Source organism: Pan troglodytes, chromosome 11 (assembly GCF_028858775.2).
Source record: "Pan troglodytes isolate AG18354 chromosome 11, NHGRI_mPanTro3-v2.0_pri, whole genome shotgun sequence".
Taxonomy (NCBI): Eukaryota; Metazoa; Chordata; class Mammalia; order Primates; family Hominidae; genus Pan; species Pan troglodytes.
In genome coordinates, this window is record NC_072409.2 from 39,281,831 (window position 1) to 39,298,713 (window position 16,883).

General features: G+C 42.1%; 2 protein-coding genes across 3 annotated transcripts; one reads left to right on the forward strand and one right to left on the reverse strand.

Moving 5' to 3' along the window:
- Positions 1–2,135: 2,135 nt before the first annotated feature.
- Positions 2,136–10,705, reverse strand: SEC61B (SEC61 translocon subunit beta). 2 transcript variants are annotated; one of them, XM_063787627.1, is made up of 5 exons: positions 10,360–10,705; positions 10,083–10,180; positions 8,564–8,784; positions 4,747–4,848; positions 2,136–2,412 (listed from the first exon to the last, which is right to left on the reverse strand). In XM_063787627.1, exons 3-5 carry the CDS (start codon positions 8,615–8,617, stop codon positions 2,191–2,193), a joined length of 378 nt encoding a protein of 125 aa, XP_063643697.1. In that variant the 5' UTR covers positions 8,618–8,784; positions 10,083–10,180; positions 10,360–10,705; the 3' UTR covers positions 2,136–2,190. The 2 variants fall into 2 exon arrangements, with proteins under 2 accessions (XP_063643697.1, XP_001157550.2); XM_001157550.8 differs by lacking the exon at positions 8,564–8,784.
- Positions 10,706–10,785: 80 nt separating this feature from the next.
- ALG2 (ALG2 alpha-1,3/1,6-mannosyltransferase) lies at positions 10,786–15,710 on the forward strand. The gene is given in 2 exon segments (NM_001246559.1): positions 10,786–11,179; positions 13,904–15,710. Coding segments are annotated over 2 exon segments (1,251 nt in total). The 5' UTR covers positions 10,786–10,831; the 3' UTR covers positions 14,807–15,710.
- Positions 15,711–16,883: the final 1,173 nt, after the last annotated feature.

A 16,883-nucleotide genomic window follows, 5' to 3' on the forward strand; every position in this document is an offset into this window, starting at 1 on the left:
TAACTCATTTTTCCAGTTTTAATTACTTAGAGCTTCTACTCAGCATGTGCTAGCTTATGCATCCATCAGAAATGGTTAGAATTATAGTCCATGCTCAAGGGAGACTGAGGATTTGTTGGGCCAAGGTAAAGATTTAATTAGGCTTTCAGACTTACTATAGATCCCTATTCCCTAGGGCTCAGGAAACAACAATCTAGGAATACCTATTAAAGAGAATACCTTAAAGAGAAAGGAACACAAAATGTAGTATAGACACGTAATATTATTGTTCAGTCTTTAGAAAGGAAACTCTAACATATACTGCAGCTTGGATCAATCTTGAGGACATTATGCTAAGTGAAACAAGCCAGTCACAAAAAGACAAATACTACGTGATCCCACTTATATGAGGTCCATATGGACTGGGGCAGGGAGAAGGAGTTATTGTTTAATTCGTGGAGTTTTAGTTTGGTGATGGTTGCACACTATGAATGTACTTAATATCACTGAATTATATACTTAAAACTGGTTCAGATGGTAAATTCTATGATGTGTATTTTACAATTAAACAAACAAAAAAAAGGAACAGATTGGACACGATTCTCAGCTATGTATGAGCATTGTATCATCAGAGCCCAAAGCAGCTACATAATAGATGTTCTATATCTTTATGCCCAACCCCCCATTTTCCTTCTCTTCCTTCTGCTGAATGAAGCATCTCCCTGTTCTGCCACTGAAACTAGCATCTTATAAATCACTAGCTCAGAAAATTCAGTGACTTTCAGCTAGTAGTCCACTAGAGACCATGGCTAGGCAGATGGGTGCAGCAGAGAGAATGCACCCCTCACAACCAAACAGCTCCCCCATGTGGCTGCAGCATCTCCCCCAGAGGAAAAGGCCCCTCTGGACAGAGGGACAGATTTCTTTTCCAAATTAAAGGCATAATTTTTAGCTATAATTGGTACCATCAAACTCGGTATCAGGGAAAAAATCCATTATGGGTACTATCATCTTTAATTTCTTCCAAATGAAATTGAGACATTTTTCCCTGCATTTCAAAAATGAAGACACCTGTTTCATGTAATAAGCAACTCACAGGATCCAAGAAAACCAGTTTCCCATCAATTTTTTCCCAATAAAATACCATTTGTTAGAATTTACAAGAGCTCACTTACCAATATATTTCCCTAGGAAATCTTTTTTAAAGATACATATTCTCATCATTTAAATTTGACACTTTGAATCTAAAAGTACTTTACAGCTAGCATTTTAAAGAACACTTAAGAAACTGCTTAACTGTTCAGACTTTTTTCTCAAAAATAGGCTTAGTGTATGAAAAAGATGTTTTTTAAATTATCTGTTTTTTCTTAACCATTAATAATATACCTCTTTATCATTTTGTGACTCTGTTGGACAACTAGGACACTTCCCAGGGAATGCCCTCTCTTGTCAGAAATTCTGGCTTGGAGTTCTGGCTGGAGTATGCTACCTTTGAGCAATTCTCAGTATTTCCTAGGGCGTACCAGAAACTGACTATTTATACCCAGTATGGCAACATAAGCTAAGTGAAACTTAAGTTTTATTTCTGGTTAGAATTATATCGACTCAGTGTAGAAATGCTAGTATCTCACTCTGATTAGATAAGTCTTACCAGATTTTGAGATAATCCAATTTATCAAATGGATTATCTCAAAATGGGTTTAACAATAAGAGGTAGATGAATGGAAATCCCTGGTCTACACTCATAAAATTAAGAACTGAGAAAGAAGAGGCAAAATATAATCTATGGCCCTATTAAAGACAAAGAACAGACTGCGCCAACATTTCATCCGAGATTTCTGGTTTCTTGTTTGATTGTTCTCCTAAGTACTAGCTTCCTTTGGACACAGATCTGTCTGACGGAGTCAGAGACACACTCCTTGAGAACCACAGAATACCCAAAAGGACAATCGCCAGGACAGAAATACCTAGAAGAAAACAAGCCAAGGGCAATTACAGAATCTTGGACTTGAATAACCACATGGTCATGTGAGGAACTGTCAATCCAACAAAAAACTCAATATTCACCAGACATATTTGCTACATATTTACTTACAAATCTAAAGGCAGAAAGACTAAGGGCCCTAGCAGTGAGGCATCAATGATCAGACTCAGTATAAGTGAATTAAAAAGTTTATTAGCCATAGAAAAAAACTGATTCCTCAAAATCAATTATTGATAAATCCCCTGTAAAACAGCAAGCTTACAGAAAATTTCTCTCATGAACAGATAGTCACTATACTTTTGGTCCAAGAAATGTTGGGTTTTTTCCTCCTTCTTCAGATGACAGATGGATGTAACTGAATCTACGAACGAGTGTACTTGCCCCAAATGTGCAACATAAATACAGAAGCGATGAACAGAAGACTCATAACCAATACTGGAACAGGGCCACTAGAAATAAGAAGAGAAAGCATGCTTACTTTTAGTAATAATATATTATTAGATCTGCAATACTAAAGATTGCCTAGGGGAAAAGTAGAGGTAAGGTGGGCAGCACTCAAGGTTCATCCAGAAACATTATTTGTATCATTTTAAAATATTTCTAAAATTATGATTGTGGATACTTTTGAAGGTGTGATGATGGCACTGCAATTGTGTTTAAAAAGGACGAGTCCTTATCTTTTAGTAAAACATACCAAAACATATACAAATGAAATGATCTGATGTCTTGGAGACATTAATCTAATTTCACGTATTTGTTGTCTTCTCAAATAAAAAGAAGAAAACTCTTTCAGTGCAAATGAACCCATTCCAAACTTTTTTTTTCAAATTAAGATTTATTTAAAGACAACCTTCTGAATAAGACCTAGTATTTGCTAGCACACCAACGTGACTATAGCAAAAAATAATTTAATTGTATATTGTAAAACAACTAACAGTATAATTAGATTGTTTATAACACAAAGGATAAATGCTTAAGGTAATGGATACCCCACGCACCCTGATATGATTATTACACATTGTATGCCTGTATCAAAACATCTCATATAACCCATAAATATATACACCTGTATACCCATAAAAATTAAAAATTAAAAGACAACCTTCTTGAGAAGGGTTTAAAATGAGTCCCCTGAAGAGCAATGGGCTACAAATGTTCTCTCTGAGGTTCCCTCTCATGCCTATAATCCCAGCACTTTGAGAGGCTGAGGCCAGGAGTTAGAAACCAGCCTGGGCAACACAGTGAGATTCTGCTTGTACAAAAAACTAGCCAGGCATTGTAGTGCGCACTTGTAGTCCCAACTACTCAGGACTAATTAATCCAAATTTATCCAATTTTGTCTCCTGGAGTAAAGATCACTTGAGCCCAGGAATTCAAGACTACAATGAGCTATGATCATGCCATTGCACTCCAGCCTGGGCGACAGAGCAAAACCCTGTCGCTAAAGGAGAAAAAAAAATTCTCTCTGAAAACTCAAACTACCTCCACCAAAGACCAAAAGGTTGGCAGTCAGGATACCCCCACCTCACATATCCCCAACCCCAAGAATTACTTCCTAGATATATTCTCACATTATCATATAAGTCTCCAATATAAGAGAAAACAAGAATTCCAGGGAAGGCTTTATAAACTAAATTTGTGATCCTTTTGTGACTTTGTAAACTAAAGTCAAGGTGCTGGTCAAATTAATTAAAACTAATTAAAATTATAAAAACTAATTAAAATTAATAAAAACTTTACAAATTTGTAAAGTTACAAATTTGTGACTTTGTAAACTAAAGTCAAGGTGCTGGTCAAATTAATTAAAACTAATCCAAATTAATTCAATTTTGTCTTTTTTATTTTAACCAGATGGACAATATGCAAAAAGCATAGGACTTAATCAGAATATCCAGTTCCACCTCTTGTTGTGTGTCTTTGAGCATGTCACTTTGCCTCTCTGAACCTGAGGTCCTCATCTACAAAATGGTAACATCTCTCACCTCACTGGATTGCTGGGCAGATCAAACTAGACAACAGACATTGAAAGTTCTTTGCAAAGTACAAAGTGCTATGTAAATCAGAGTTGCTGTTATTATTTCGAATCCTCATCCACCGAGTTTCGTCAGGAAACAGTTGTAGGCAGTGGTGTTCTGGAACCTAACAGAAATCTGTGGGATCAGATCTGCCACACAGCACCAGAAACCCTGAGCAAGGCATGGGGACAGGGGTCCCTGGACACCCATTTCCCATCACCTAATGAGCACTCCAATGCCTAAGAACTTGGAAAGTGGTATTATATGTTCACCCTCCTGAGTCTACTCACCACCCACCAAAGGCAAAGAGGCCGAGGAACTCCTGGTAACACAGCCTAATGGGAAAACCTCCATCAGGTTGTAGTAATATCAGCTTATGCCTTCAGGAGAACTTTGAAAAATCACCCAATTCCTATTCAAATGATTACTCCTATTTCTTGGTACGGGGCAAGAACACCAAATGAAGAGCAATTTCATCTAATTAAGCAGTTTTCCCTCCAGTTCTCTCTGTTCTCATTTATTCTGACATAGCTCCATGAAGAACTTCCTTTCCTTTCCCTCACTCCATGAAAAGATGTCATTCCCGGCCCTACAATGCCTAATCGGTTGATAAACAGGCAAACCAAACCCAGTCCACCTGGCACAAATGAGGCTGTTGTGTACAGTAAATCGCATCAAGGCAAACGCTACTGGTGACAGAGACAGAGCGCTGCCACTGCTGCTCTGCTGCCACTGGACAGAAACACAAGGACTGTTCCTAAGACTTACACTTTGAGCCCAGGTGAATCTTCTGTGTAGAATCGCCACATCCCCCCGGTGCCTGCCGAGGTTGTGCGGCCTGCACTCCTTGTCCCACAGCTGGCATTTTTCCTGAAAGAGAGGAAAATGTTACAAATGGCCTTTTCTGGAAATTATTAGAATAGCATTATAACATATGCTACCATTATTACACAGTTAAGGAATCAAAAAAAAAAAAAAACTTTCTTTGCTAGAATCTACCCAAATTCCTGCTTTTACTCCTTTGATCATGATAACCACAATGAACTAAGTGCCTACCTGATGCCAATGCATACAATAACCCTGAAAAGCAGTCACGATTTTTCCATTTTATAAATGAGGCAAATTGGCCTCAGAAAAGGTTAAGCAAAATATCTAAGACCCTGCAGCCAACAGGTGGCTGAACCTAGCTCTGACCCTGGAGCCCATCTGCATGCCCAAAACATCCAGCTGTGTCATGTGGACAAAGCATTTCACTTTCTCCTCACATGCATTTTTCATGAAGCCAAATAATAAATCCCTGTTTTAAAATGCCCTGAATCCACACAAGCTGATCTTAAAATGGCTACTTTAAAAGATGTATTTTAAAATTAGTATATTTACTGCAAACAGACAAAAACTTTAAGCTTTAATTATATCCAGGGCCCAAGATAGAGTACACACTTTATAAAAAATTACTTTGTTATGTGTTGTCACTAGTTTTTTTTTTTTTTTTTTTTTGAGACGGAGTTTCGCTCTGTTGCCCAGGCTGGAGTGCAGTAGTACAATTTCTGCTCACTGCAACCTCCGCCTCCTGGGTTCAAGCGATTCTTCTGCCTCAGCCTCCTGCTTAGCTGGGATTACAGGCGTGCACCACCATGCCCAGCTAATTTTTGTATTTTTAGTAGAGACAGGGTTTCACCATACTGGCCAGGCTGGTCTTGAACTCCTGACCTCATGATCTGCCTGCTTTGGCCTCCCAAAGTGCTGGGATTACAGGTGCAAGCCACCGCACCTGGCCATGTTTTCACTATTTTAATATAGTGATCACAGATCTTGCACAGAGAGGTAGAATGTAAAAAAAACGCAGGGAACACCCAACCAAAACGTGTCTCTCACAAGGGGATCAAGGCTTGTAAGATACACTATGTAATACACGTAGCCCTGGCAGACAGAAGCAGCCTAGCAGCACTTAGGACTCTGCTGCCAAGGAATAGGCCCAAGGAATCCTTTCTCTCCTCTTTGGGAGAAGCCCTCAGTCACCGGGGAACCCCACCCAGCAACTACCCTTCCCTGCAGTACTTCCCCAACCCCAGCTGCTCATCGTGCCCCATGTTGGAGTGGTACAATATGGGGGTAAGGGGCAAGTGGTGAGAAGTCACAAGCAATTTTCTTCAGACCATGTATCACCAACTCAGAAGTCCTAGTGGGGAGGAGAGGGGAAGCCTATCTCATTGCTGCCTGCACCATTCAGCATCAAATCCCAGTATACCCTCCCTCAAAATCTCACTCCAGTATCTGTGGGCTGATGATTCTGGATTTTTGAAAAAGGGAAGGGCATATACGGAAAAGAAGAGAAGTGAAAACCCTATCCCTACTATCTATTCTTGCTTTCCTCCCCATTCTGGTCCTCATGCCTCCTTTACCCAACCACGGTCTTTACTCCACACTCTGAATGCAGGAAGCACCGTCTACAGCACGGGGAGCCTGCCCTGCTACATGACGGAGTGGGAGAGTGCAGTCCTTGTTCTAACAGGAAGAGCTGTGTTCATGCCAGAACTTTGAAAGCAATCAGTGCCAAACCATGATTTGGGTCTATTGTACTACAAGGATTATATTTCAGACACATTAATTATGGGCTACGTGGTAGCCTGGGAACTTAAAACTTCATTGTGTGACCATTCCTATGGGAAAACTGATTGTAAATGGCAAAACATAACTGTACAGGGATTTACAGAAAGATTCATGCCCTTAGAAAAGGTTTCACACACACAGATACATGTCATTCCATCTGTGGGGTATGCAGCTGAAATCTTCCTCCTTGTTCATTGAAAAGGATTTTAAGCTAGAAGATAAACCCAGTGTGAACATATTATAGTCATGGACTGAGCCAGGACTTGGACGCATGCACTTCCTACTATTTCCACAATATCACACCTCCAGTTCCTGACTTCAAAGTTTCCTGGAATTACAGGAGCCCCAGAGGAGTCAGGCTGGCTTCTCTTAAGATTTCTTATTTCTGCTGGCGCATGGAACATAGAAGAGTATTTGAAAACCAGAGCCCCTAGAAATACTAAAGTGTACTCAAAATACTTCCCATTCCCTAGGGGTAGCTAGGTAAAGGTTAATAAAACACATTGAATCTCTCAAATTTGTATTTAGGGGCTATTTTACCCTTTCTTTCTGGCCACTGTATAACTGTCTCTCCCTTCTATACCTCAACACAATGGTTTTCATAACTAACCAGTTACACACTTGGTTCTAACATGGTGCTTCTGTTGCTCCTCAAAGCCAACCTCATCGACCTCAGAATCTTCATACTTACCCACTCCTTTTGCCTAGGAGGCCTATTCGTCCCCAAACCATTGTGTGATTTGCTCTCTTGCTTCTTTCAGGTATCTACTCAGGTATTACCTACTGTGAACACCCTATCTAAAACAACTACCTACCTTTGCCCTATCCTCACCACTCTCTATCCCCCACCCAGCTTTATTTATCTTCATAGCCCTTATTGCCTGAAATTACATTGTCTTATTTTCCTTGCGTTTGATCTCCCACACTGGAATATAAGGTTCATGAGTACAAACCTTGCCTATCTTGTTCACAGACCCATCTTCGGAGATGAAACAGCATTTGGCATGTAGTAGACCTCAATACCTTGATGTCTATACATTGGTGGCTATTCCGCCATCTTAATATCCCTGATTCCCATTAATCCTGCTAGAACACTATGTGGCACTTCACACCTTTACAGTTGATAAAGCATTATTGCTCCTCACAGCAAGTTCCTTTTATATTGTATTTAGGAGAGCAAGAACACCAACTCTGGCCTGAGCTTAAATTTAATAACATTTCTCCTCCAAGGTAGTATCTATCACCTCATCAAGCATGGAGAAGGCAACTCTACAGACAACATAATCCAAAGCACTATTATGAATCATTAACTTCCAGTGTTTTCTCAGACTTATAAAGCAAAGATATTCTTAAACAACCAATACTTATTACATTATACTCATGAAATGATACTTAATCACTACCATTCTAGAAGGAAACACTGTCAGGTCTCTCAATACATACAACCATGGTCTTTCTTGTTACACTAGCTCTATCACACTGAATCCTAAAAGATGACACCAACACCCACGACTTTAAAAACTGCATCTGTCTGTCTTCAAATGTTTCAGTTCTCCATTTCACTTGTGCATCAGTTATTTCATTTTTACTATTAAATAAATTATTTCATTATCATATGTACATTTGATAAATATGTGCTTTTTCTTTTATTTCTTTACAAATTCTCGGATGGCCAAACTTCCCTGCCACAGTATTACCAATTCTCATTAAGCAGAACCATTCCCAAGGAACCACACCCACAGGACATGTTTTCCATTCCTGCACGAAAAATCTCTAAAACCCAGGGTGGGAAGGGGACAGCACTCAAAGCCCATATAAGTTAAACCTCAGCCTGATACACTCCTCATGAACATCCCAATGACAGGGAACTCAAAATCATTCAGGATAATTTTACATTTCTGCCAGTTCTATTATAATGTCTTTGTTCTGATGTGAAATATTTCATGTAAGTTCAAATCATCAGTTTTAGATTTACCTGTTGCAGCCAGAAAATGTCACATCCCTCTTCACATCCTTCAGAAGTTTCCATGCATGTGTTCAAGACTTTTTCCTCCCTAGATAAAACCCCACTAGTTCCTTCAAAAATCCCAAAACAACTTGGTTGCTTGATTCCTTCCTTCAGTCATTATTTATTGTGTCATGCCTTATGGTGGGTACCTGGGATAGAAATGACTTGAGCAGGTTCTCTGTTAAAGTCTAAAGGAGATAAATATGGAAACATCACTGGTCTTATAATGATATGAACAAAATGCTATGGGGGCAAAAGGGAAAACTAGTAGCTATTGCTGCTTACAGACAGAGAAGGCCTCAAGAGGAAATAACCCCTGAGCTTAGTCTTGGAAAATAAGTAGAAATTTGCCTTGAGATGAGGGAGAAAGTTTGTGAATTCAGAAAACAGTAATGAGTTCACGAGTGCTGGATCATAGGACAGCAAAGAAAAGATTAGGCTGAAGGCCGGGCGCAGTGGCTCACGCCTGTAATTCCAGCACTTTTGGAGGCAGAGACGGGAGGATCACAAGGTCAGGAGATCGAGACCATCCTGGCTAACATGGTGAAACCCCGTCTCTACTAAAAATACAAAAAATTAGCTGGGTGTGGTGGCACGTGCCTGCAGTCTCAGCTACTCAGGAGGCTGAGGCAGGAGAATCGCTTGAACTCTGGAGGCAGAGGCTGCAGTGAGCCGAGATCGTGCCACTGCACTCCAGCCTGGGCGACAGAGTGAGACTCCATCCCAAAAAAAAAAAAGGAAAAAGAAAGGTTAGGCTGAAATGACCACTAAGAGCTTTGGTATCCCCCTGGTTTTTTTTTTTTTTTTTTTAGTTCAGCAACAAGAAAGTAACAGAAACTACGCAGAAGAGTAACAGCAGAGTGAACGATGGACTGGAAGGCAAACAGCCTGAAGAAAAGGGTTAAGTAGCAAATGCAAAGCAGTAGAAAGAGAGAAGGAAAGAGCTTATGAGAAAGCTTTCAAGCAGAGTTTAAAGTCTGGCATATGACTAGAGAGAGAAAGAGCATAAGAAAAATCCAAGATGACGCTGACGTTTCTGGCTCTGAGTAAATGAGTGTACAACAGTGCCATATGGAAGTAAGGAGATATAATTGAGAGTGAGAGAGCTGAGCTGAAAAGAGACTAAGTTTTGTGTAGGACGAGTTATCTGTAGGACAGATTGCTTATGGGGCCGCCAGATGGAAATGTGAGTGCAAACCTCAGGTCCAGAGACACCAGTTTAATGACATCGGTTTTCTCAAAGTTATCTCTGACTCTATTCCAGTTTGTTAACTTTCCTTTTTTAAGAGTAGTGCCCTAAACTGAGCAACGAGAAAAAAAATGTCGCCTTCCTCCCAAAAGGCCTTTAACTACTCCCACGGCCACGTCACTAGAAGCTCATTTTGCCTTTGTCAATCTTCACATGCTAGGGTCTCCACCCCAGAATCAGCGAGGTTCTGGGTCCTATCTCCGAGTCTGGAAGCGAACGAACTGCAGGGTTCCTTACCTCTGCCGGACAGTGGATCCCGCCGCCCGGGCGGCCACTGCTTTGCTGGGAGAGCGCCCTGAGGATCCCACGTTAGTGCCACTGGGGGTCGGACCAGGCTGTAGAGGGAGACAAGCAGACAGACGGGTGAGCGCGGCAGGCCTGCCCCAGAACCCCGGCCTAGACACCCACACCCGAGGCTGGGGGAAGCAAGGGAGCTACAGAGGAAAAGCACGGCGCAAAGCAGGAGGAGTCAGGGCTTCTGGGAGAGGCGGGGATCATGGAAGGGCCGCCATACCATATTGGAGATGAGGGTGGCAAGGCGCTGACGCGGACGGATAGAAAGTTACGGAGCCTCCGAAGGACCGGCAGCTGGCGAGACTGGCTCAGGCCCCGCCCCCGGACTTGGAGGCAAGGTCCTCTCTGACTCCAGGGACGCCTGGGTCGTCTCACGATATGCCTGTAGACAGTCTGCTACAGACAACTTAGTTACCTGCTATATGGGAAGTAGAGACCTCCGGCCTCCTTCCTTTGGATCACAACGTCCTTCAGAAACTACAATCCCTACCGAAGGAAAAATATAACCGGGGTCAGACAAGCTATTTTCTCAGGCAGTTACTAGACCCTCACAGATTTGCGCTGATGTGGCCTAACTGACGCACGTACGGCAGGGCGGGGTCGGCCCGCAGTGGCCAGCTGGGAGCTACGAGCGCGGAGCTTGCGCAGAAGACCCCCATCAGGGTGCGGGGTGCAGTTGCGGCTCCAGGGCCATGGCGGAGGAGCAGGGCCGGGAACGGGACTCGGTTCCCAAGCCGTCGGTGCTGTTTCTGCACCCAGACCTGGGCGTGGGCGGCGCTGAGCGGCTGGTGTTGGACGCGGCGCTGGCGCTGCAGACGCGCGGGTGTAGCGTGAAGATCTGGACAGCGCACTACGACCCGGGCCACTGTTTCGCCGAGAGCCGCGAGCTACCGGTGCGCTGTGCCGGGGACTGGCTGCCGCGAGGCCTGGGCTGGGGCGGCCGCGGCGCCGCCGTCTGCGCCTACGTGCGCATGGTCTTCCTGGCGCTCTACGTGCTGTTCCTCGCCGACGAGGAGTTCGACGTGGTAGTGTGCGACCAGGTGAGGCGGCCGCGGGGCCGGCTGCGCGAGTGCGGACCTCGCCGTGGAGGGCGGCCGCGGGCATGACCCCTGAGAGAAGACCTTCCCTGTCTGCGGTTCGCAAAGATCGGAACTGACATGGAGAAGTCAGGGTTGTGAGCGAGCCTGTGGTTCTCTAACTTTAGTGTGGGCCCATTTAAAGTTGCAGATTGCTGGGGTTCCATTCTCCAGGAAGTTTTCATCCAGGTGCCCTGAGGTGGGGCCCAGAAATCTGCATTTTAACTGGGTCATAGGGTGATTCCGAGGTAGTCAGTCTTTGGGGCTCTGAGAAACGCTGGTATTAGAAGTCAGCTTCAGTCACCTTTTACTAATGAGTAACTCGCGCGTTGTCTTCCCGCTTACCTGTTATTTTTGTTGACTCTCCTTTCAGGCCATTTGCATCCCACTGTCCTTGTGTTCGGAGCCAGGCCACACCGTCCTCAGCAGTGTCATGTGTTAAAAACGCCAAGCTGAATATATCATGCCCCTATTAAAACTTGTACATGGCTCCCCATTGGTTTTTGGAGAAAAGTTCAAGCTTTTTACCTTGGTAAATAATGTCCACCTGGATCTGCCCTGTAGCTATTCTTGACTCTTTCCTTCGTGCATTTTTCCCCATCCTAAAAAAGATGACTTTAAAAAGTAACATTTACTCGATTAAAAATTTAGTAGTATAGAAGGATGTAACCTAAAAGCCCCGTCCTATTCTACTCCCTGAAGATAGCCACCGTTAAGTTTCTCTTGTATTTTTTCAGAAGTTGTGGTGACACCAGCCTGTGTCTTTTCATAGGTATATCTATATCTTCTTATTGGTACATAATTGGTATTATGACATACCTACTATTAGGCATCTTCTTTTTCAGCAAAAATTTATTTATTTATTTATTTATTTATTTATTTATTTTGAAACGGAGTCTTGCTCTGTCTCCCAGGCTGGAGTGCAGTGGCGCGATCTCGGCTCACTGCAACCTCCGCCTCCAGAGTAGCTGGGAGTACAGGTGCGCGCCCCACGCCCGGCTAATTTTTTCTATTTTTAGTAGAGATGGGGTTTCACCATGTTGGCCAGGCTGGTCTCGAACTCCTGACCTCGCGATCCGCCCACCTCGGCCTCCCAAAGTGCTGGGATTACAGGCATGAGCCACTGCGCCCAGCCGGGACATTCTTATGTATCAATATTAGAGATTCACTTCATTCTTCATAGTGGCCAGAAAATCCACTTTTGTTTAAGTGTGTCATAATTAAACATTCTCCTTAAAGGACACTAATGTTGTGACTAGTTTTTTGTGAATAGATCAGTGTTGTAATGAACATCCTTTTACTTCTTTTTTAAAAAATATTTTTGTACTTCTGCAAATATGTCGTTTGAGGAAATTCCTAAAGTTGGTGGGTCTAAGAGTTGTTCATTTTAAATATCAATAGCTACTGCCAAGTTTGCCTACCAAGGAGGCTGTGTCACTTTACTCCCCCACAATGTATGATAGAGCCTCTTACTCCATGCTTTTGTCCGCCTTGGATATTAACCATTTTAATCTTTGCCAAACTGATAGGTGCAGATGGCATCACATTTGTATTTGTGTTTCTTTAATTATGACTCCTGAGTTACTTTTGATTATCCTTGCTTGCATGGAAGCTTTCTTTTTAAGTAACGTGGACATTTACCAAACATCCTGCATGTGTCAGTAGGCATGAGGCAGCTGAGACTATAGTGGGTAGAGGAAAAATTATTGGCTTGGAAATAGGCATCTTGGATTCAAGTTCCGTATCTACTGCTTTAATTAAGTGGCTTTGAATAAATTGCACATTATCCCTAAAGTTACCTTCTTCAGGTTTTAAGTTAGCTGAGACTAAAATGACTTGTAAAGATTACCCAACAAGAAAGTCTGTGGTAATGCCAGCATGTAGTTCATGCTCAATGATGACTAGCTTTAATATTTATTGAGCACATACTGTGTGCTAAACTCCATGTGTTTTGCATATATCAGTGCATTTAATAATCACAAAAAGTATATGGGTTTTTTGAACTATAATTGTCACCATGTTACAGAAGAGGAAACTAAGGCCCAGAGTGGGATAAATTACTTGATCGTGGCCACACAGTTAGTAGAGCTGAGATTCAAACCCTGGCAGTCTTTAATCTAGAGCTTGTGCTCTAAACTACTATAGTTCATTCAGTTCCTTAGAAGGAGAAAGATCCTAGAGCGGCACTGTTCAGTATGGTAGCCACTAGCCACATGTGGCTGTTGAGCACTTGAAATGTGGCTAGTCTAAACTGAGATGTGCTAAAGTTAAAATACAAACCGATTTTGAAGATGTAATGTGAAATATATGTATATATAAAGTATCTCATTAATACTGTTTAGTATTGGTTACATTTTGAAATGATAATGTTTTCGGTAAATAATATGTTAAAATTAATTTCACCCTTAAAAACATTTTTAATATTACTAGATTTCTATTAGACAGCACTATACAAGAGGAAATCACTGGACTTGAAGCTTTAAATGTTTAGCACACATCTAGCAAACGTCTGTAGCCTTCTGTACACCAGGCATATGGTACTGGGTGAGAGTCTTGGGGAATAAAACAGAATCAGACATTGCCCATGAGGAGCCCACAGACTAGCCAGACGGGGTGGGTGTCTGTGTTTTTGGTTTGGTTGAAGTTGAGTTGACCACTTTATCCGCTGTTGATTTTTGCTTTGGCTAGGTGTCTGCCTGTATCCCAGTGTTCAGGCTGGCTAGACGGCGGAAGAAGATCCTATTTTACTGTCACTTCCCAGATCTGCTTCTCACCAAGAGAGATTCTTTTCTTAAACGACTATACAGGGCCCCAATTGACTGGATAGAGGAGTACACCACAGGCATGGCAGACTGCATCTTAGTCAACAGCCAGTTCACAGCTGCTGTTTTTAAGGAAACATTCAAGTCCCTGTCTCACATAGACCCTGATGTCCTCTATCCATCTCTAAATGTCACCAGCTTTGACTCAGTTGTTCCTGAAAAGCTGGATGACCTAGTCCCCAAGGGGAAAAAATTCCTGCTGCTCTCCATCAACAGATACGAAAGGAAGAAAAATCTGACTTTGGCACTGGAAGCCCTAGTACAGCTGCGTGGAAGATTGACATCCCAAGATTGGGAGAGGGTTCATCTGATCGTGGCAGGTGGTTATGATGAGAGAGTCCTGGAGAATGTGGAACATTATCAGGAATTGAAGAAAATGGTCCAACAGTCCGACCTTGGCCAGTATGTGACCTTCTTGAGGTCTTTCTCAGACAAACAGAAAATCTCCCTCCTCCACAGCTGCACGTGTGTGCTTTACACACCAAGCAATGAGCACTTTGGCATTGTCCCTCTGGAAGCCATGTACATGCAGTGCCCAGTCATTGCTGTAAATTCGGGTGGACCCTTGGAGTCCATTGACCACAGTGTCACAGGGTTTCTATGTGAGCCTGACCCGGTGCACTTCTCAGAAGCAATAGAAAAGTTCATCCGTGAACCTTCCTTAAAAGCCACCATGGGCCTGGCTGGAAGAGCCAGAGTGAAGGAAAAATTTTCCCCTGAAGCATTTACAGAACAGCTCTACCGATATGTTACCAAACTGCTGGTATAATCAGATTGTTTTTTTTTTTTTTTTTTTTTTTTTTTTTTTTTTTTTTTTTGAGACGGAGTCTCGCTCTGTCGCCTGGGCTGGAGTGCAGTGGCGCGATCTCGGCTCACTGCAAGCTCCGCCTCCCGGGTTCACGCCATTCTCCTGCCTCAGCCTCCCGAGTAGCTGGGACTACAGGCGCCCGCTACCACGCCCGGCTAATTTTTTGTATTTTTAGTAGAGACGGGGTTTCACCGTGTTAGCCAGGATGGTCTCGATCTCCTGACCTCGTGATCCGCCCGCCTCGGCCTCCCAAAGTGCTGGGATTACAGGCGTGAGCCACCGCGCCCGGCCCAGATTGTTTTTAAGATCTCCATTAATGTCATTTTTATGGATTGTAGACCCAGTTTTGAAACCAAAAAAGAAACCTAGAATCTAATGCAGAAGAGATCTTTTAAAAAATAAACTTGAGTCTTGAATGTGAGCCACTTTCCTATATACCACACCTCCCTGTCCACTTTTCAGAAAAACCATGTCTTTTATGCTATAATCATTCCAAATTTTGCCAGTGTTAAGTTACAAATGTGGTGTCATTCCATGTTCAGCAGAGTATTTTAATTATATTTTCTCGGGATTATTGCTCTTCTGTCTGTAAATTTTGAATGATACTGTGCCTTAATTGGTTTTGATAGTTTAAGTGTGTATCATTATCAAAGTTGATTAATTTGGCTTCATAGTATAATGAGAGCAGGGCTATTGTAGTTCCCAGATTCAATCCACCGAAGTGTTCACTGTCATCTGTTAGGGAATTTTTGTTTGTCCTGTCTTTGCCTGGATCCATAGCGAGAGTGCTCTGTATTTTTTTTTAAGATAATTTGTATTTTTGCACACTGAGATATAATAAAAGGCGTTTATCATAAAAAAGAAACAGTATTAGATTTTGGTCTCCATAATCTATTTTGGTATTGTTACGAACATGGATATGACAGCCAAACTGGAAATCAGAACACTAGGGTAAAGTGGATATTGAAATGAAGCAAGAATATTGTCACACATGTGTTGTGCATCTTGTTTAGGGTATATTTCTTAATGTCATCTAGGTCATTAGTTTTGTTAATATTTGTGTTGTCTTGACCAAGCTCCTACTAAGTATAGGACACAAATGTTTTTTATCTTCCAAGGCCTGGCTCAAATGCCACTGCTGCAAAGCTTTCTTTGACCCTCTGGCCACCTCCCAAGCCAGAAGTTATCTTCCCCCTCCATGTACTCTAGCCTTTTCATGACACTGATCTTTTCGTGACACTGACTTATAGTTCACTGTTTACCTGTTGGTCTAACAGCAAATCATAAACAGTAGTTTTCAACATACTTCTAAGGCTAAATTCATTTCCAGAAGTAGCAAAGCTTACTAGCCAAAGGCTCCACATTTATCAACTCTTAAGAGCTAGACTTGAGAGCCTAACAGCCTATATGATTTTGTGTAAATTGATCTCTATACCTCAGCTTCTTCATCTGCAAAGTGAGATAATTGTACTATTCTACTTTCCTCATAGTGCGGTTATAACAGATTATGATAATATTACAAAGTACTTAATACTTGGCATGTAGTATATATATTAGCTATTAGTATTTTGCAATTTGGGGATATTGAAAATTAGAAATTGCATGTTAGTTCATGCTGCACTACCATATTGTTCTTTTGGGGCTCTTCAATGGGTGAAATTCCATTTTAAAGTTAATCATGTGCATCTGTATCACAGGAGTATTTTGGCAAAATGATTCTGTACCAAAAAGGAGTACTATAAAATGAGGGTGCCAAATATATTGAGTCTTTTATGGGATTAAAAGTTCTGTTGCATTCCATTTTCTTTGGCATTGTGAAAGCTTACCATGTAGTACAGAAGGTATGATTTGGTTCATGTGTTTCTGAGAAATGCAGCCTTTCCAGGAAGCCTGGTGGCTCTTACCATGGAGTTTAGCACAGATAGACTTGGCCACACTGTGACCTACAACATGGTGCTTACCTTACTAAGCAGCACTAAACATTTGCATATTTGACCATTTTTATGCGAATCCTTTCAAATGGACTACATGGGTTCAT